Consider the following 21,868-nt stretch of genomic DNA (forward strand, 5'->3'; position numbering starts at 1 on the left):
AGGATGAGACCCTCCCTGCCCGCAGACTGTCTTGCCAGAGTGGTGCATGCTCTGGTTATCTCCCGCTTGGACTACTGCAATGCGCTCTATGTGGGGCTACCTTTGAAGGTGACCCAGAAACTGCAGTTTATCCAGAATGTGGCACCTAGACTGCTGACTGGGAGCAGCCGCCAAGACCACATAACACCGGTCCTGAGAGACCTGCATTGACTCACAGTACATTTCCAAGCACAATTCAAAGTGTTGGTGCTGACCTTTAAAGCCCTCAAAGGCCTCGGCCCTGTAGATCTGAAGGAGCATCTCCACCCCCAGACACTGGGGTCCAGCGCCGAGGGCCTTCTGGCGATTCCCTCACTGCGAGAAGCCAAGTTACAGGGAACTAGGCAGAGGGCCTTCTCGGTGGTGGTGCCCGCCCTGTGGAACGCCCTCCCATCAGATGACAAGGAAATAAGCAACTATCCGACTTTTAGAAGACATCTGAAGGCAGCCCTGTTTAGGGAAGTTTTTAATGTTTAATGCTGTATTGTGCTTTTAATACTCTGTTGTGAGCCGCCCAGAGTGGCTGGCGAAACCCAGCCAGGTGAGCGGGGTATAAATAATAATAATAATAATAATAATAATTATTATTATTATTATTAAGGCTCAAAGGTGGGAGGCAGCATGATTTTGAATTCAAGTGCCTGGAGTGCTGTAGTGCTTTGGGTCTTGCTTGTGGGTTTTCCACTGACGCACTGCGAAGAGGATGCTGGCCAGGGGCCACATTCCTTTCTGGGTAGCCATCTGAGAGCCACATGTCAGTGGTGGGCGTGGCCAGAGGCAAAAGTGGGCGGAGCAATGAATGTACATTTTACCTTCGTACAGTAGGCCAGTTCCTGCAAACACTCACAGAGCCTTCACTCTCCTTCATCACCAAGAAGCGTTATACACATTGTGGGCATGCAAAAGCATTCAAGGAAGATTTGCAGCCAGGCCTGTGCAGCCAGGGGGTGACCAGTGAGAGTCCCAAGGGCCGCATTGTGGCCCCTGGTGCGGAGTTCCCCGCCGGTGCGCCAGCCCCAGCCCCTTCCCCGGGGGAAACCGATCCTGCAAAAGGGCCAGCGAAAAGGAGGAGATAGAGCAGGGGTCAGCAAATTTTTTCAGCAGGGGGCTAGTCCACTGTCCCTCAGACCTTGGGGGGGGGGCGGACTATCTTGGGGGGGGGGAATTAATGAATTCCTAGGCCCCACAAATAACCCAGAGATGCATTTTAAATAAAAGGGCACATTCTACTCATGCATTTTAAATAAAAGGGCACAGTAAAAGCACACTGATTCCCGGACCGTCCGCAGGCCGGATTTAGAAGGTGATTGGGCCGGAACCGGCCCCCAGGCCTTAGGTTGCCTACCCATGCAATAGAGGAACCGACGTGATCTCTGTATACCCGCCACAGGGCTTTAAAGGCCACGGTGGAGCTCGCACAAACCAATCGTGCATCAAATCAGGAAGCAGAACCCTGAGAAATTTATAAAGTGCCCTGACCACATTGCTGCTCTGACGCCCACACGCAGTGAGAGAGTCGCAGACTTTGCAAACCTCCGCCTTGGGGTGGCAGGGGGTGGGATTCACTGAACAATGGATGCCCAGGAAAGAGCTGCCCTAGATATTTCTACCCGAAACCCCCAAGAGGACTTTGAACTTCTGCTGCGAGTTGGCGGAGGGACCTATGGAGAAGTCTATAAGGTAAGCAACCAAACCGCTGCTCCTTCCTGGAGAGACTGAATGGCTGAGGGCATCACACATTTGGGGCTATGACTTCCACAGCTGCACACTTCTCTGAAGTCTCTCAGCCCCACTGACCTCACAGGGTGTTTGTTGTGGGGGAGGAAGGGAAAGGAGAATGTTAGCCGCTTTGAGACTCCTTCGGGTAGGGATAAAGCGGGATATCAAATCCAAACTCCTCCTCCTCCTCTTCTTCTTCTTCTTCTTCTTCTTCACACTAATTGACCAGCAAAAACAGGATTCCTCATAATATAATCTTAGATCTGGCAGGGAAAACCCACCTCTTCCTTTTGCATCAATTAAAATGCTCTATTTTATTCTTGGTTTCGTCCCCTGCCAGGTATATTTTGTGATATCTCTCTCTGCCACTCTTTGAAACATCCTGCGTTGCCAATCACTGGAGCTGTTTGAAATAGAAAAAGCATCTTCGGCAATACAGCCACATACTAATTGAACTGGGTTTGAGGACAAAAGAAATAAATATGAAGTAGGGTTCGCCTGTGGAACTCATAGCTGCATGATATTGGAAAAGCTGAGAAGTGGGTTGTCGGCCACAATTTCATCCCACAACTCCCCTAAAGACCTTGGGGAAACCTTGATCACTCCCTCCTTTTATCTTCACAGCAACATTGTGGTGTAGTTTAGCGCAGTCCTATGAATCTTTAGAAGTAACGACAACTGTGCTCAATTCTCTTATGCGTTCCTCCCAATAAGTGCGCCATTGCCGTCCTAGTGTGTGTCATAGCTGAGTATGAATTCGTTGCTCTGTTGAGCGCTTCATCCGTCACACAATGCTGGTCTCTGTGCCCAACGCACTGCCTAAAGCTTTTTAAAGCTGCGAGACAGGCTGCACTTCACAGGTTCAGCTTTCTGCCTCACTACTATGTTGGGAAAAGCTGCACCAGCTGCATTTCCACCTGCCGTGTTGTAGTTAAAGGCACAGGAACTGTGACTGGGAGAGAAAGCGCGTGGCAACAGTCCTTCTGTCTGCCTTGGTAATTCTCTCCATGGAATATAAGAGAGGTAAATGCGAGGGACATTTATGGGATGGCCACTTTAAGTAAGAGATGGAGGCTTCCTCTCCCCTGTCTTTTTTTTATATATATAAAAATAATTTTTATTGATTTTAACATATAAATTATAAAATGTACCACAAAACTTATCACTTATACAATCTTTTTAGACTTCCATCAGCACCTCTGATGATCCACCGTTTTAACCACTTCTTATGCATTTCTTAACTTTATATTGCCTTTATATCTCTTGACAAATCATCCTCCCCCTTCTCCATTTTTACAATACTTCTAATAATACTCCTCACAAAACTCCTTGCAAACCTACAAACGTCGTCTGATCTTCACAAATACTTTTCAAATAGTCCGTAAATTTACTCCAGTCTTCCGTGAATTTCTGGTCTCTCTGGTTTCGAATCCTTCCTGTTAGTTTATCCAGTTCTGCATAGTCCATTAACTTCATCCTCCATTCTTCAATCGTCGGTAATTCTTCTTGCTTCCATTTTTGTTGCTGCTGTTATTGCATATAAAACGAGCTTATATTCCTTTCTATTTATATCACTCCCAACAATGCCCAATAAGAATACTTCTGGTTTCTTTTTAAATGTATATTTCAACATTTTTTTCATCTCATTATATATCATCTCCCAGAAGCATTTCCCCCCTTCTCCCCTGTCAATGCGAAATCAGAAAAGGGCAGGCAAAATGTTCAAGGGGTAGAGCAGCTCCCCTATGAGGCTAAGCAAATCAGCCTCTTAAGCTTAAGCCAAGAAAGAGTATTCTTTATAAGACTCAATATACGTATCAAGACTTTGAGATTAGACCATTGAAGAAGCCCGGAAAACTATATCGGGAGTGTGCTACCTGCAAGCCCCAGTAAAAGGGCCCCATTAGGGGTGAACAGCGGCCTCTTGATCATAGCTGTCAACGTTTCCCTTTTTTAAAGGGAAATTCCCTTATTCCAAATAGGATTCCTCGCAAGAAAAGGGAAAAGTTGACAGCTATGCTCTTAATTACTTGGACTGCCAGGGCGAAACAGGTACAAAACGCCGGCACCCTGTCGTCTAGAACTTTATTGTCTACAACTTCATTAACATCTATCTACAACTCCACTGGCATTTCTTGGTATCGTGAATAATCCCTAACCTACCTTTTGTTGGTATCTTCATGAACTTATCTAAAAGACTGAGTTAAGCATTTGAAAAACCTATTGAAACCAGACATTATAAGTTCATCTTAGGTTGGGTAGTTTGCAAGTCTCTGTGGCTTTGTTTATGTTTTGTGTTTTTCTCTGAAGGTTGATAAAGTATGTATAATTATTGTTTTGTGCATATTAATTGCCAACGTGTTGCATGAGTCGCACTACCCCATGAGGCAAGGCTGAAGCATTTGGGACTTTTCAGTGTAGGGGACAAAAAGTCAAGGAGGCGGCGATGCGATAGGAGTGTATAAAATTCGGCGCAGCATGGAAAAAGTGGACAGAGGTAGTTTTTTCTCTCCTGTTGTCACACTAGAATTCGTGGATGTTCAGTGAAGCTGAATGTTGTAAGATGGGCCATTGCAATTCGGCAGGCTCCAAATGAAGGACCATCTGGTCCTCTCAAGAGGCCAGATTTGGCCCTTAGGGACTCTAGTTCCTGACCTCTCCTCTTCACCTTTACCTCCCCATTTCCAGCTCAAGGCTCCGCCTTAGAAACTCTTCAGTGGTTGGAAAACAGGATGGGTACATTTATTTCTTGGGCCATAAGCCGCCATGACGGGATACGGGTGACGCTGTGGGTTAAACCACAGAGCCTAGGACTTGCTGATCAGAAAGTCGGCAGTTCGAATCCCCACGACAGGGTGAGCTCCCGTTGCTCGGTCCCTGCTCCTGCCAACCTAGCAGTTGGAAAGCACGCCAGTGCAAGTAGATAAATAGGTACCACTCCGGTGGGAAGGTAAACGGTGTTTCCGTGCGCTGCTCTGGTTCGCGAGAAGCGGCTTAGTCATGCTGGCCACATGACCCGGAAGCTGTACGCCGGCTCCCTCGGCCAGTAAAGCGAGATGAGCGCCGCAACCCCAGAGTCGGCCACGACTGGACCTAATGGTCAGGGGTCCTTTGACCTTTTAAGCCACCATGACAAGTATCAATGCAGAATAAGCACCTGGGATGCTTCTATAATTATCTATTTCTATTGCTAGCAAATGGAAATTGAATTTTGGTTGGCTTTGGCCGCAATAGACTGTTCAAGATACCTTGCAACTTATCTCCATGTGCACAGACATAAAATGTGAAAATTAACAGCGTTAGCGGAAGAACAAAGTATTGCTGTTGAAGAGAATGCTTCGGAACACATACTTTCCCGACCCCTTCCTGACACAGGTTTCCCCTGCACATCTGGTTTTACTGGGTGGTTATTGTTGTTATTTTTAAATTATCTGCGTTCATATATTTGTCCCAAGTTGGGATTCACAGAGGCTTAGAGCACTTAAAGACAACATCATAAAATCCAAAGTAATAGAAACAAGCTAGTTAAAACATTAATTGAGATTCTGCAGAACACATTTAGTACCAGCAATTAAAATCCAATTTGCCTTGATAGGGACCCAACGATCAGCATAATCTGCACCTTAGTTTCCAAAGGCCTGTCTGAGCACAAAGGCCTCAGCCTGTTGGGGGAAGGATAACAAAGAGGGAGCCAATCTAACCTCTCTTGGGAGCGAATTTCACAATATGGGAGCCACCACAGAAAAGGCTCTCTCTTGTGTCACCACGAACCACGCTTTTGGTGTTGATGGGAGGCAAAGAAGGTGCTCAGCCCAGGATCTTGGCATGCGGGCAGGTTTGTATAGGGAGATACGATACTCCAGGTAGCCTGGGCCCGATCCCCATCTAAGCCCCACCATCTACTCCTTCTTAAAAGGAGAATGCCTGCCTTCTGAAACTACTGGTCTGAGAAGAATTACTGTATTTTTACCGTATAATGCCCACCATGTAGGACAGAATTCAACACAGAAAGGGTGGGGGGCAGAGAAAGATACCGTATTTTTCGCTCTATAAGACGCACCAGACCACAAGACGCACCTAGTTTTTGGAGGAGGAAAACAAGAAAAAAAATATTCTGAATCTCAGAAGCCAGAACAGCAAGAGGGATCGATGTGCAGTGAAAGCAGCAATCCCTCTTGCTGTTCTGGCTTCTGGGATAGCTGCGCAGCTTGCATTCGCTCCATAAGACGCACACACATTCCCCCTTACTTTTTAGGAGGGAAAAAGTGAGTCTTATAGAGCAAAAAATACGGTATAATGGAGAGTGAATAACTGGGGTGTGTTCGTACGTGGACGAACCCCATAGCTTTTCTGTGGCATCTACAAAAGCTGTTCTTACTGGGAGGTGTTCCCAGGGAATGCTCAGAATGGCAGCAACTTCTGCAAATTGTACAGGCATAGGGGAGAAATTGGTTTCGGATCACATTTCCTGGTTCAGTTCCCGAAACAATATGCAAACTGAAACTCGACTATCCTTCAAAATTTGCATGTTACAAAAATGTTCACGCACCAGGGGAAAGTGTGCCAAGAATTGAAGACATTAGTGAAAAGAACATAGGAAAAGACATTGTGTTGGCGGGGGGGACACAACTGGTGGCAATAATAAAAATAATATTAATAGTAATAAATATTATTATTTGTACCCTCCCCTCCCCGGCTTGAGCTGGGCTCAGAGTGGCTAAAATCATATAAGTGTTTATTAGGAGAAATTGGCACTAAAAAGATGGTGGATTTTTCATGATTAAAATTGATTAAAATTTGGCTCTTGATTAAAATTTGGAAACTGATGCAGAATGAGATGAATGTAAGATCAGGGAAAAAATTAGAAACTGGGGGGGGGGGAATGAAATGGACAGAGATCACTTTGTACTTACTTTCGTCCCAAACAATATTGTTGTTAATTAATTTGTGAGTAAGAATGGCTTCCATGTACATACTAGACCTTTAAACCCCACCTCAAAAAAGGAATTGTAGTTTACCCCCTCACAAGCTACAGCTCCCAGCACCCTTACCCAACTAATTCTTATGTGTTTATTGCAGTTACTTACTGCAGTTCACAAGTTTCTTTGAGGAGGGGAATGGGTGAATCTGGCACATGTGTACAGTGGTACCTCGGGTTAAGGACTTGATTCATTCCAGAGGTCTGTTCTTAACCTGAAGCACCACTTTAGCTAATGGGGCCTCCTGCTGCCGCACCGCTGCCGGAGCACAATTTCTGTTCTCATCCTGAAGCAAAGTTCTTAACCCGAGGTACTATTTCTGGGTTAGCGGAGTCTGTAACCTGAAGCGTCTGTAACCTGAAGCATCTGTAACCTGAGGTACCACTGTACATAAATTTTAGAAAGGGGCAAGATTCGATGCAGGTGCACAAAGCATTTTTGTACAGTGGTACCTGGGGTTAAGAACTTAATACGTTCCGGAGGTCCGTTCTTAACCTGAAACTGTTCTTAACCTGAAGCACCACTTTAGCTAATGGGGCCTCCCGCTGCTGCCGTGCCGCCACCATGCGGTTTCTGTTCTCATCCTGAAGCAAAGTTCTTAACCCGAGGTACTATTTCTGGGTTAGTGGAGTCTGTAAGCTGAAGCATCTGTAAGCTGAAGCGCCTGTAACCTGAAGCGTCCATAACCCGAGGTACCACTGTACACAGCTTTAAGTTTCCCTACAACATGCCCTACAACACCCCTTTCTCCTCTGGTTTGCCAGTTTCTCCCTCCAAGGCTCTTGGAGGAAGGGCAGTCTGTGTTGCAAGCCCACCTACCCACTTAGCTTAACGGCTCACATCCTGCTTGATGCTATCAAAGGAGCTGAGCGCTGCAGCTGTATCCTCTGCCAAAATGTTTCAGCTTGTGCTCTCCTTCCTCTCTAACCAGTCTCCCGCTTTGATTTTTTTTTATAAGATATTTATTAAAGTTTTCAAAAATAATACATTGTAAAACAAAAAGAAAAGAAAAAACAAAAATACAAAAATACAGACAAACAATTTAAAAACACATAGAGTTTCCATTTACTTATTTTCTTTTAACTTATTTTCCAGACCTCCTCATACCTCCCTTTCTTATATTCCAATTCAGATTGTTGGTTCAGCAAATCCTCACCATTAGTTCTTTTACTTATTTCAGAACCTTATTTTTCATATCTCTTAAGCATTACAGCTGAAAACCACTTAATTTCTATCCAACATCATTCTAACATTCCTTAATTTTTAGTCTCCCGCTTCGAGCTGCGGGATGCAGGGCCCAAGCAAGGTGAGGCCACTGGAATCCACAATCGAGTCTCCTGCCTGTTTATAACTGCGTTTACATTGCACTTCTCTTCCAAAGAGCTTCAGGTGGCATGCATGCCTCTCTCCCATGCGCATACCTTTGTCGCACCCTGTTGGAGCCTCCTGCAACTGCGACGAATCCCGGCGGGCCTTGCGCAAAGCCGACGGGTCTTTCGGAGGGTCCTCTTGGGTCTCGGCACACCATGAGACGTCATGCACACTCCACTCCACGTTAGGGTCAACCGGTCAGGCACCCACAGTCAGAATTTTGTGGGTGCCTCAGCACCCAGGTCCCGTTCCCCGAGTTGGCGCCTATACCCTGGAGACTGCTGTAGTTGTTCCTTTGTCTGTAATTGCTATGCTTTGTTTGCTTAATAATAATAATAATAATAATAATAATTTATTATTTATACCCCAACCATCTGGCTGAGTTACCCCAGCCGCTCTGGGCAGCTCCCATTCAAGTGCAAAAACCAAAAGAGCATTAAATATTAAAAACTTCCCAAAACAGGGCTGCCTTCCAGATGTCTTTTAAAAATAGGATAGCTGCTTATTTCCTAATATGGTGGTACCTCGGGTTACAGACGCTTCAGGTTACAGACTCCGCTAACCCAGAAATAGTACCTCAGGTTAAGAACTTTCCTTCGGGATGAGAACAGGAATCATGCTCCGGCAGCGCGGCGGCAGCGGGAGGCCCCATTAGCTAAAGTGGTGCTTCAGGTTAAGAACAGTTTCAGGTTAAGAATGGACCTCCGGAACGAATTAAGTACTTAACCCGAGGTACCACTGTGTTTGTTTATTTATTTATTTATTTATACATACATACATACATACATACATACCCCGCCCATCTGTAAGGGTTTCCACAGTCACTCTTGGCAGCTTCTAACAAAATACTAAAATACAATAGTCTATTAAACATTAAAAGCTGATGGGAGGGCGTTCCACAGGGTGGGCGCCACTACCGAGAAGGCCCTCTGTCTGGATCCCTGTAACCTCACTTTTTGCAATGAGGGAACCACCAGAAGGCCCTTGGTGCTGGATCTCAGTGTCCGGGGTGAATGATGGGGGTGGAGACGCTCCTTCAGGTATACTGGGCCAAGGCTGGTTAGGGCTTTAAAGGTCAGCACCAACACTTTGAATTGTGCTTGGAAACGTAGGAGCCAATGCAGATCTCTCAGGACTGGTGTTATATGGTCCCGGCGGCCACTCCCAGTCACTGCTTAATTGCAGTTTCCAGGTCACCTTCAAAGGTAGCCCCACGTAGAGCGCACTGCAGTAGCCCAAGCGGGAGATAACTAGAGCATGTACCACTCTGGCGAGACAGTCTGCAGGCAGATAGGGTCTCATCCTGCGAAGCAGATGGAGCTGGCAGACAGCTGCCCTGGACACAGAATTGACCTGCGCCTCCATGGACAGCTGTGAGTCCAAAATGAGTCCCAGGCTGCGCACCTGGTCCTTCAGGGGCACAGTTACCTCATTCAGGACCAGGGGGTCCTCCACACCTGCCCGCCTCCTGTCCCCCCAAAACAGTACTTCTGTCTTGTCAGGATTCAACCTCAATCTGTTAGCCACCATCCATCCTCCAACCGCCTCCAGGCACTCACACAGGACCTTCACCACCTTCGCTGGTTCTGGATGATATCATTGCCGAACCCTTGCATTCCAAATATGCCCACCTGGCCACCCTTCCTGATTTGTAGCGACAATTTTGGGAGCAGAAGAAGAAGAGGAAGGAAAGGAAAACAGCATGTCAATCGATGTCAATAGAACCTGACTAATTGAGAGGGCAATCAAGGGACAATTCACCCTCCAGCCACGCTGAACAGGAAGCAATAAAGCATATAGAAACATTGTAAAACTAACGAATGTTAGAATGATGTTGGACAGAAATTAAGTGGTTACCAGCTGTAATGTAAAGGTTGAGAAATAAGTTATAATAAGTTACAATAAGGATTTGCTGAGCTAATAATTTGAATTGGAATACAAAAAGTTAAAAGAAAATAAGTAATGGAAATTTTATCTGTTTTTAATTGTTTTTAGTTTTATATTTTTGTACTTTTGTTCTTTTTTGTTCTTTTTTGTTTTTGTACTATTTTGGAAATGCTAATAAATATTCTTTTTTTTAAAAAAGGAAGCAATAAAAGCGGCTGGAACTTTTCAAGGAGCAAACTTGTAATCAACGCTGCTGGGGTCTGCCCCCAAAATAGAGTTCTTACTATTTGCTTGTTGGAGAGGCTATAGGCTATAGGTTCCTGGCAGCCATTTCCGCTCCTGACATGATACAAATCAGTGCTGCGGTGAGCAGCTATACCCAGAAACAAGCTTGTTGTCCTGATAATTTCACAACCACTGCTTGGTTGAACACATTATTTTTATCTTTCTTTTTTTTAAGAAAACCATTTATACCTTCCTCAGATGTAGATCAGAATGGCGTGAAATAAAAAAACCCCACAATAAAATCCAGCAGACACTATAACAAATACAGGAGATAATAGGGCCACTAAAATATCCAGGAAGGCTCAAAACTGATTTTAATAATAATAACTCCCTGCATATTGACATCAGGCAGATGTCTTCATTACACCCTTTTCGGCTACTGCTAAAAAATATTTTGTTTAGGTAGGCCTACCCAGGTATGTAGCGTGTTGATATGTGGTTCCAGCGTATTATTGATTTTAATCATTTTTTTAAACCTTCAAATAGCCGTTTTGTACTTGTCATTGATAATTTTGTGCCGTTCTTTTTGCAAACTGCCTCTTCCCTAAAGAGAAGTATAGGAAAAAGCCTGGCTTGTGTGTTTGCTGCTGTTACACGAATTTTAAGTGCACACACTCCATAGAAAACCAATCCTTCATTCTTCAAAATGTGGAAATCTTTCTTCTTCTTCTTCTTTGGTGATCCCTCGTAGCCAAGTAAGATTGTCTCTCCATAAACAAAGTTTCTGATTCTGTAAGTGACTGTGGAGGCCAATTCTGGATCTACACGTCCTTCCACAGTGGGGACATAGGTTTCTGGACGGGAGCTGATCATGGTGTGGATTTGCCAAGCGTGCCTTCCTCTTAGCACGTTTCTCCCTTTCGCCCTCAGTTCGAGCGTCTTCAAAACTGGTGACACCTTTGGTAAAGGCTGTTCTCCAATTGGAGCGCCCGCAGGCCAGTGTTTCCCACTTGTTGCATATAAAAAAACACTGCGGAAATGCTTTAAAAAAAAGTTTTGAAAAATACATCAAATTTGGCATAGCTCACTTTCGCCATCTGGTGCCACGTTCACGTATTGCACTTTGCAACACATTTAAAACATTTTGTTTGCAACTGTATAGCCGAGACCCTGGTCTCCAGCCATGTTTAGGGCTTTGCCCATCTTTTAAACACATTCTCCTTTCTGTATCTCCTCAGGCAAGGAACAAGGAGACAGGGAAACTGGCTGCTATCAAAATCGTAAAGATGGAAGCAGGTAGGCGGGGAAAACGACCAGCTACTTTTCGGTGCGCCGCCGTATCGTAAACCGAATGAGCCCTGAAATCCTTTCTCGCTGAGGAGTGCCAAAACTAAGGGGAAGAGCCGCTGTATGCATTTAAAGCAGTACAGTGGTGCCTCGCAAGACGAATGCCTCGCAAGACGAAAAACTCGCTAGACGAAAGAGTTTTCCGTTTTTTGAGGTGCTTCGCAAGACGAATTTCCCTATGGGCTTGCTTCGCAAGACGAAACATCTTGCGAGTTCTTGCGAGTTTTTTCCTTTTTTCCCCTTTTTCTAAGCCGCTAAACTGCTAATAGCCGCTAAGCTGCTAATAGCCGCTAAGCTGCTAATAGCCGCTAAGCCGCTAAGCCACTAATAGCGCTAATCCGCTAATAGCCGTGCTTCGCAAGACGAAAAAACCGCAAGACGAAGAGACTCGCGGAACGAATTAATTTCATCTTGCAAGGCACCACTGTATTCAACTTTTCCAGACCCAGGAGATGCATTGTTAACCCAAACATGCCTTTGGGGACCCATTTCTTAATCTTTTGCCTTTTTTAAAACACACACGCACACAAAATAATTTTTATTATAAGTTTTCAGATTTTACATTTCCACATTAACATCTTTCATTACACCCATACATTCAACGATTTCCCTCCTTCCCCTTCCAATGTTCTTTTAATTTACCCATAATTCCTCCATATTCTTATATATCCATCTGAATCAACCCCCCCCCCATTTTACATTCCTTTTAAATAGGTTACACTGTTGAAATTACCTTAACACAGCCAGCGTTTTCAGCTGTGTATAATTCTTTTGCCATATATCTTGTACGGAGGTTGTGCTCCAGCTGCGACCGACCGTGGATCGGGCCCACTAGCGGGGAACGACCCATCACAATACAGTGGTGCCTCGCAAGACGAAATTAATCCATTCCGTGAGGCTCTTCGTATAGCGGTTTTTTCGTCTTGCGAAGCAAGCCCATTGACAGCTTAGCGGATTAGCACTATTAGCAGTTTAGTGGCTTTCAGCGGATCAGCTGATAAGCGGCTTATCAGCGGATTAGCTGATAAGCGGCTTAGGGCTTAGGAAAAGGGGGAAAAACCTGCAGGAACTCGCAAGACATTTCGTCTTGCGAAGCAAGCCCATAGGGAAATTCGTTTTGCGAAGCGCCTCCAAAACGGAATACCCTTTCGTCTAGCAGGTTTTCCGTCTTGCGAGGCATTCGTCTTGCGGGGCACCACTGTAATTACTATTTATTTACATGGCAACCTCGCAGCTGAAAACCGGCTATTTAAAGCACATTCAGCACAATGTTTGAAGCACATTCTTCCCCTACAAATAATCCTGAGAACTGTAGTTCTGCCCCCGCACAGAGCTACAATTCCCAGTACACTTAAGAAACTGCAGTTCCCAGGACTCTGTGGGAGACGTTGGGTGCTAATAATAATAATAATAATAATAAAAATAAAAATATGTTGCTCATCTGACTGGGTTGTCCCATCACTCTGGGCGGCTCCCAACAGAATATTAAAAACACGATAAAGCATCCAACATTAAGTTTTTTGAAGATGCTTGAAATGTATAGTGTGGTTCGAGACACCGTTTGACGGGTGGAAGTCAGTCTCTAAAATAAAGTTGGCTTGGGAAAAAAACACAGTCTGACCAGCTCATTGCAGAAGCATGAGTGCTCTTTCATTCACTGTGTATATATGCTCAGAAACCAAATATTTTTAATTATCGAGTGTGTTAACGGAGAAATCTGAGGGATCCCTTGGACAAAAAAACAAGGACACCAGCCAGGAATACCAGAGCAAAACAGCAGCCAGTAGGCTTGGTCTTGATTGAAGACTGTCGCGACAGGACTCCCACCTGCCACCAGGTGGAACAAGATGGAAGCCCCAAACAAAAGAGCCCCCAAACTTTTATTAGCTGCTCATCCCCATGTTACACCCCCCCAAACTACATCACTAATACATCATGGTTACATCATGAAAGGGGAGTTCTGGTGGCCGTAATCTGAGCATCCTGGACCCTGCCCCATGGTTCTCCTTGCCCTCCACCAAACACCCATCAAGTGAAGCAAAGGAGATATTTACATTTCCCTGTTTCCCAGCCAAGTTCATCGCACCCTTTTGTCTTCATCTGGGTTTGCTATTTCTGGAATGGCTACCTGTCTGGCACTCAGGTATCAGGATGCCAGGAATTATCACTCAGGCAGAGGGGCTGCTGAGCAGGTCTATATGAATTTCTGAAGTTTTCCCAGTGTTGTAAACCAAAATTGCCCCTTTCCCTTATGGGGCATCCAAGAGCCCATATAGAGTCCTTACATAGGTTCCCTATTGGTAGGAGAAAATAACAGAGGCCAACCAGAGAATATTGAGAAGCAAAGCAGCTAGTAAGCCTGATCTTTATTGATCTGTTGCAACAGGGTGCTCCCCTCACACGCAGGAAAGGAGGAGGACCCAGAAAAATGGTGTGCAAGGCCTTATAAAGACTTTTGAAATTGCCACCCTGTAGATCAAGACCACCCCCAGAAACATCATACATACATCACAGAAGGGGTGTAACTAAGACCACCCCTCAGATACATCACACCTACATCACAAAAAAGGCGATCTAAAACAGAAATTTGAATATTGTTTTTCTCCTGTTGTTATTTATCTCCTGTCTGGCAGGCTACTTGATTGGATTGCCTGGGAAGCCTGGCCAGTCTTTTGTAGTGATAAATACTTATTTCCTGGGCCAGGTCACAGGCTCACACCCTATTCATAGCTTAAATGTGTCCTTAAGACAGGATTTGTGAGGAAAGAGACAATGGGGAGGTTTCCCACTTTGACCTTGCAGAGAAAACATTTGCTCAGTTCAGGAATCAAAATGGTTCCAGGTTGGTCTTCCTGTGCTGATCCATGTATGTGCTTGGTTGGTACACTTCTGAACATTACCGTATATCTAAGACCTCAAAATTCCTATCACACCAGTGAGCCAGTGCATAGATGCACTTATCAGTGAATTCTTACATTTGGTATCGTGCAGCAAAGGCCCTTGGAATAGAGAGGAAGAAACTGCGATGAAGTGTTTTGTGGGGACAAATCACAAAAGTCACAAAAAAAAAATCAAAAAAAATCCTTCCAGTAGCACCTTAAAGACCAACTGAGTTAGTTCTAGGTATGAGCTTTCGTGTGCATGCACACTTCTTCAGATACTTCTTCAGGTATCTGAAGAAGTGAGCATGCACACGAAAGCTCATACCTAGAACTAACTCAGTTGGTCTTTAAGGTGCTACTGGAAGGATTTTTTTTATTTTGTTTTGACCATGGCAGACCAACACGGCTACCTATCTGTAAAAGTCACAAAAGCGATTGTGCTGGTTTTGGTAGTGGGCTGCATGTGCATGATATCTGCTGGAGGGGCAACACCCCCCCAACCTATACATAAATTCCTGAAACAAGGGGAGGGGGAAAACACCAAATTTGATGGACTCAGATTTGTATGGCCCAACTTTTTGGCCCAACTCCATCAGGTTGGCCCAAGAATGCCCAGGTGAGGCTTCCTGAGTTTTTGTTAAGAAGCCTGGCCGGCTCCCTCAGGGGAGATTCAAATCTCCTTTCTGGAATGTTCCGCTTCCTTTTTATTTATTTATAAAAATGATTAAATAAATCTCTAGTCTTGTTACTTGCAGAGAAGCAAGCAGGCTGTATTCTGCAAAATGGCTGACCACTCCAGGCCACTCCAGGCCTTCCTTGTGCTAAATATGTTGCATCCATTCTTAATATTATTATATAATAATAATTGCGGAGAGAAGCTAAACCCTTTCGTCCCTCGCTGTGATCCCAACCCTCCCTGAGGGAAAATTCTTGTAATTTCCCCACGTCAAGACGAACCATGTTACTTTTATGTAACATATATTTTGGGTGGGATATGCATTTATTCTGAATAGCCTCTATATCTGTTCTTGTTGGGGAACGCAACCTATAAAAGATGGAAACAGCTTTTTAAAAATTCCCCACCATGTATGCTATCAGAAGCTTTAAAGGCCGAATAGAAAAAGCAATATATTTTGGAATAAGAAGTTGCAAGGTCATGTCCGCCTTTATGTATTCTTTCTTTTTCTTTTCTTTTCCTGTGATGGAAATTTCTATTTTTGTTTTTGTGTGTCCTCACCCCTCTGGGCATGCACGCTTTGCAAGGATTTCCTCTTTTCAATTCTATTTTTCTTTAAATAAATAAAAACAAGAACATCCTTCCTTTGGAGAGAACACTCCAGAAGTGTGAGGCAAATTGGATCACTTCTGTAAATAAGTGCTTTCTTAGCACTTTTCCACCTCCTTCAATGCTGAGGTTTGATTTTCTTGGAAATTTGGAAGCCACGTGGCAGCAGAAGAGAGGAGAGGGCAGATTAAGGTTAGAGGCTGCCAGTTGCCGACTTTTTATTGTTGTTGTTCGCAGCTCACACCCACATTTCTTTGGGAAATGCTGCAAAAGAGCGAATTTATTTTGTCACAGCCGCCGTGCCAGTGCCGGATTTACATATAAGCTAAACAAGCTATAGCTTAGGCCCCCCCCCCAAAATTAAACGAAAAACAACAAACCTGGATGTACATTTCCAGAATGTAAGATAAAAATGAAATAAAATAAAACCTAAATACAGCAACAGTGTTTTGTATTGTGTAGGTTCCTATGATGTAAGACATGGGCCCCGCTTGCTAGCCTGTTCCCTAAAATATCACGGGTTTCCTCCTTTCTATATATAGGGTGCCTACATTCTGCATGGACTGGTTACATGGCAACATGCGCAAATGGCTTGAGATACCTATGAGGTCCATAAATTACCAGTACATTTCTGAGCACAATTCAAAGTGTTGGTGCTGACCTTTAAAGCCCTAAACAGCCTCGGTCCAGTATACCTGAAGGAGCCTCTCCACCCCCATCATTCTGCCCGGACACTGAGGTCCAGCACCGAGGGCCTTCTGGCGGTTCCCTCATTGCGAGAAGTGAGGGTACAGGGAACCAGGCAGAGGGCCTTCTCGGTGGTGGCGCCCGCCCTGTGGAACGCACTCCCACCAGATGTCAAAGAGAAAAACAACTACCTGACATTTAGAAGACATCTGAAGGCAACCCTGTTTAGGGAAGCTTTTAATGTTTAATAGATTATTGTATTTTAGTGTTTTGTTGGAAGCCGCCCAGAGTGGCTGGGGAAACCCAGCCAGATGGGCGGGGTAGGAATAATAAATTATTATTATTAAGCATATATTCAACACAAAAAAGCAGTGACAATTTGTTGTTGACAAAGGACAGCTGGACATATAAAGGGCCCCATTACCTTCAGTAGCTTAGGGCCTCATCAAACGGATTTTAGCCATAACGTTAAATGTGTGGCTGAAATCAACATGCAGGGCTTTGACGAAATGGAAAAATAAAGCCCAGCAGCCACGAGAGGAGCACAAAGTGAAGGGGAAGAATGTAACCTTTCCTCTCTCGGTTGCAGACCCAGCGAAAATCCCCCCAAGCTGTCACCATCGCCCACGGCAGTTGTGTTCCTTGGGGGCGGAGGTGGAGAGCTGTGGCTTCTATTTACTGTAAAACAACAACAGCCCTGCCTGTTACATGCTATCATTCAATTAAGCTGCGTGTGCACCATGCGTTTCATAGAATCATATAATTGTAAAGTTGGAAGGGCACCCCAAGGCTCATCTAGTCCAACCCGCTTCAATGCAGGAATCTCAGCTAAAGAACTCCTGGCAGACAGCCCCCTGACTTCTGATTGAAAAGTCCACCACTTACCGAGGGAGTCGGTTCCACTGTCCCTGTTCATGATGCTGAAGGACATGTAAAGCAGGAGAATAGGGGCTCGTTATTACTTAGGCCAAACATGGCCCTCCAGATGTTTTGGGACTACAACTCCCAACATCCCTAGGTAACAGGACCAGTGGTCAGGGATGATGGGAGTTGTAGTCCCAAAACATCTGGAGGGCCGAGCTTGGCCATCGCTGACTTAGGCCAATACACCAAAGGACCAGTCCGAAAGGTTTACGCCATTATAAAGGTAAAGGTAAAGGGACCCCTGACCATTAGGTCCAGTCACGGACGACTCTGGGGTTGCGGCGCTCTTCTCACTTTATTGGCCGAGGGAGCCGGCGTACAGCTTCTGGGTCATGTGGCCAGCATGACTAAGCCGCTTCTGGCGAACCAGAGCAGCGCACGGAAATGCCGTTTACCTTCCCGCCAGAGTGGTACCTATTCATCTACTTGAACTTTGACGTGCTTTCGAACTGCTAGGTTGGCAGGAGCAGGGACCGAGCAACGGGAGCTCACTCCATCGTGGGGATTCGAACCGCCGACCTTCTGACTGGCAAGCCCTAGGCTCTGTTGTTTCACTCACAGCGCCACCCGCATCCCTTCTTACACCATTATAGTTCTTGTATAACAAGAGGCCATTTTTAGTTAATAGTTGGTATATCGTATGATGCTCTTGTTGTAAGGGGATAATTGATGATATGCGTATCTCACAGGGCAATTTGTTTTGACAAGCTGAAAAACAATAATAAAGACAACTTTCTTAATAATAATTTTTATTGATTTTCAGTTACAATCCAATGATAGCCTCGTTATACAATACCAAATTATAATACCCATCATTCAAATACCGAATTATATAATTTAGGTGGCCTCCCCACATGCTAGAATTGCTGGTTTGATTATTTTCTTTATTTCTGCGTCCCAAAATCTTATTAATTTCAATTACATTCCGGTCACAATAATAATCCCTTATACAACGGCAATATGAGTAACTTCTATTCGTGTCGATACATCAAGTGATGTATAGAACTACAAGTAAGGCACTCAAATTCTATCCTTGTTCTTCCTGCGTGTGGCAATTATTCTCTCTGTGGTGTCCTTGTAAAATGTTATGTCTGTCTTTTCCCAGTTGTTGCTGTTCTCCGTCATGCCTCTTTCAATAAAGACTATTGAAAGAGAAAATAAATAAAAAGGCAAAAAAAAAACCCTCCATTTTGAAATTTTATTTTATTTTTGCAACTGTAGGTTACCTTCTACAGAGCCTAGTTTGGCCCTAAAAGCACTTCTTGAATTTACTAAACATTTTAAATGCCCTACATTCCAGATGACGACTGTGCCACTATCCAGCAAGAAATTCTGATGGTCAAGACCTGCAGCCATCACAACATTGTAGCCTATTATGGGAGCTACATAAGGTGAGAAAACCCTCTGACCTCATGGTTGGGAAAGGTCCGCCATGAGCCCCAGCCAATGTCATTTCGTTGCTCTAAGCATAACCTTCTTGGAGAAGGGGGCTCTCAATGGCTACTGGCCCTGATAGCACCGCCATCCCATAGTTGCCTTTGACTGGACTTAACAGTCCAGGTGTCCCAGTTCAGAGGGGTGCCCCACCTCTGAAAACCTTTAACCAGCAGCCACAAGTGGGGAGTGTGTTGCTGCCCTAAGGTCCTCCTTGTGGACAAGGGACACAGGTGGCGCTGTGGTCTAAACCATTGAGCCTCTTGGGCTTGCTGATCTGAAGGTTGGCTGTTCGAATCCCCGCAACGGGTGAGCTCCCGTTGCTCTGTCCCAGCTCCTGCCAACCTAGCAGTTCGAAAGCACACCAGTGCAAGTAGATAAATAGGTACCGCTGTGGCGGGAAAGTAAGCAGCGTTTCTGTGCGCTCTGGTTTCCATCATGGTGTCCCGTTGTGCCAGAAGTGGTTTAGTCCTGCTGGCCACATGACCCGGAAAGCTGTCTGTGGACAAACGCCGGCTCCCTTGGCCTGAAAGCGAGATGAGCGCCACAACCCCATAGTTGCCTTTGACTGGATGTAACCGTCCAGGGGTCCTTTACCTTTTTACGTACCTTGTGGACATCCCATAGAGTCATCTGGTTGGCCACTGGGAGAACAGGAAGGTGAGGGAGTGTGCTGGTCCCGGGGGGTGGTGGTAAAAGATCCATCGCATCCTGGTCACTGTCTCTTCGAGCTCCTGCCGTCGGGATGGAGATACAGGACGATGATGACAAGAACGAGCCGTCTCAAGAACAGCTTCTTCTCCAGAGCGATCTTGGCCCTGAATGGGAAACCTGGACTTTGAAAGTCATCTAATCTTCCTTGCTGTATTATATTATATTGTTTTAATTAGTGTTTTTATAGTTGTTCTGATTTTGAGTGGAGTGCCCTACCTGGGTGGATGGAGCAGCCAAGTAATTTCATTGTCCCCGAGAGGGGGCAATGACAATAAAGATATTATTATTATTATTATTATTATTATTATTATTATTATTATTATTATTACCGTGAGGCATGGTCAAAGTCCCGTCCTGGGCCGAGGGTCTGGAGACTGTCCACCAAGGGCGAAGTGGGGTCCAAAGCAAGAAGCCGGGCGTGGACAGGAACTCTGGAGAAACAGGTCAGGGTGCTGGCAGAAACAGGTTTCCAACGTCGTTGCTTCTGCAACCTGGGACTGGGCTGACTGGCCTTTATTTCCTCTGAGGCCAGGGGCGGTCCCGGCCCACAGGTGACCCGCCTCTCCTGGCCTCAAGGCGAGCACTCCTCCTGGAAGAACCCACTTCCCTCTGCCTTTCTGCCCTGAGCCTCTGCAGCTCAGGAGAGGCTGGAGGGTTACTGGACCCAGAGGCAACCTCAGCTTCCCCTGACAGGGCTGGGAGAGGAGCACCTGAGGGCAATGGGTCCTCAATCACCTCCGGAGCCCGAGTGGATACATCTCGTGTCTGCTCTTGAGGATCTGGCACAGGTACAGACCCTTCAAATTCAAGCCCCTGCCCCGGCTCAGCCGGCCCTGGAGGCGGGGACTCCTGTGCAGGCTGGGACTCCTCAGGTTCAGCTTCTAAATCAGATTCCCAGGCCATCACAGGTAGATAGTTCTTTAGCCTGAGTTCTTCTTATGCTTTTACGGTGGTACCAGGATGGTGAAAGCTGTGTGTGTGTGTGTGTGTGTGTGTGTGCGCGCGTGCTGTGGGGGAGACAGCTTCAAGATTGCTGAGGTTCAGTTGAGATGGCCCCGATTACTATCCCAGTCCTCCCCTCTGTACCTCATTTCACACTCAATGACAAACCTTTCCATCTCTGCTTTCTCACTAGGTTCAACAAGTTGTGGATCTGCATGGAGTTCTGTGGGGGAGGCTCTCTTCAAGATGTCTACCAAGGTAACACTGATTCCCTGCCCCACCAGTGGCCAGAGGGAATTGGGCATTTAGGCCTTCCTGTTGTTGTTGTTGTTTAGTTGTTTAGTCATGTCCAACTCCTCGTGACCCCATGAACCAGAGCACGCCAGGCACTCCTGTCTTCCACTGCCTCCTGCAGTTTGGTCAAACTCATGCTGGTAGCTTCGAGAACACTGTCCCACCATCTCGTCCTCTGTCTCCCCCTTCTCCTTGTGCCCTCCATCTTTCCCAACATCAGGGTCTTTTCCAGGGAGTCTTCTCTTCTCATGAGGTGGCCAAAGTATTGGAGCCTCAGCTTCAGGATCTGTCCTTCCAGTGAGCACTCAGGGCTGATTTCCTTCAGAATGGAGAGGTTTGATCTTCTTGCAGTCCATGGGACTCTCAAGAGTCTCCTCCAGCACCATAATTCAAAAGCATCAAGTCTTCAGTGATCAGCCCTCTTTATGGTCCAGCTCTCACTTCCATACATCACTACTGGGAAAACCATGGCTTTAACTATACGGACCTTTGTTGGCAAGGTGATGTCTCTGCTTTTTAAGATGCTGTCTAGATCTGTCATTGCTTTTCTCCCAAGAAACAGGCGTCTTTTAATTTCGTGACTTGTCACCATCTGCAGTGATCATGGAGCCTTCCTACCTGCCCACATATTAACAACATATTAACAAAAAATATTGTTATGGATGTGAGAGCAGATATTTCATAGAACTGTAGAATCTTAGCGTTGAAAGGGGCTCTGGGGTTCTCTAGTCCAATGCAGGAATCTCAGCTAAAACATCCATGACAGATGGCCGCCCAACCTCTGCTTAAAAACCTCCAAGGAAGGAGAGGCCATCACCTCTCATGGGAGTCTGTTCCACGGCCGAATGGCTCTTGCTGTCAGAAAGTTTCCCCAAATGTTTAGTCAGAATCTCCTTTTTTGCATCTTTGAGCCATTGCCTCAAGTCCTACCCTCAAGAGCAGGGGAAAACAAGCATTTCCTCTAGGCCAGAAAAGGGGGACCTGTCGTTCTCTGTACATTGTTGGACTCCAACTCCCATCAGCTTCAAACAACATGGCCAATGATAGGAGTGTTAGAATTCCTGCTCCATGATTGCAGTCATGGGATTGATGTCTTTCACATGACGATGTATGTTTTGACTCCACAAAGTGGGAAGTGA

The 21,868-nt window shown here is 45.5% G+C and overlaps 1 protein-coding gene across 2 annotated transcripts in view; it reads left to right on the plus strand.

Moving 5' to 3' along the window:
- The first annotated feature begins 1,380 nt into the window (after nucleotides 1-1,380).
- The window catches only part of MAP4K1 (mitogen-activated protein kinase kinase kinase kinase 1), a 67,846-nt gene continuing 47,358 nt past the window's right edge, over nucleotides 1,381-21,868 (plus strand). Inside the window, exons 1-4 of one of the 2 annotated variants that reach the window (XM_081868838.1) lie at nucleotides 1,381-1,719; nucleotides 11,459-11,516; nucleotides 18,646-18,736; nucleotides 20,629-20,693. In XM_081868838.1, coding sequence (XP_081724964.1) covers nucleotides 1,612-1,719; nucleotides 11,459-11,516; nucleotides 18,646-18,736; nucleotides 20,629-20,693 — 322 coding nt within the window. In that variant the 5' untranslated portion in view covers nucleotides 1,381-1,611. The remainder of the gene's footprint in view (nucleotides 1,720-11,458; nucleotides 11,517-18,645; nucleotides 18,737-20,628; nucleotides 20,694-21,868) is intronic. The other variant, XM_081868837.1, reaches the window with a different exon arrangement.

This window comes from Podarcis erhardii, assembly GCF_964252035.2.
Source record: "Podarcis erhardii genome assembly, chromosome: 7".
In the NCBI taxonomy this organism is placed as follows: domain Eukaryota; kingdom Metazoa; phylum Chordata; class Lepidosauria; order Squamata; family Lacertidae; genus Podarcis; species Podarcis erhardii.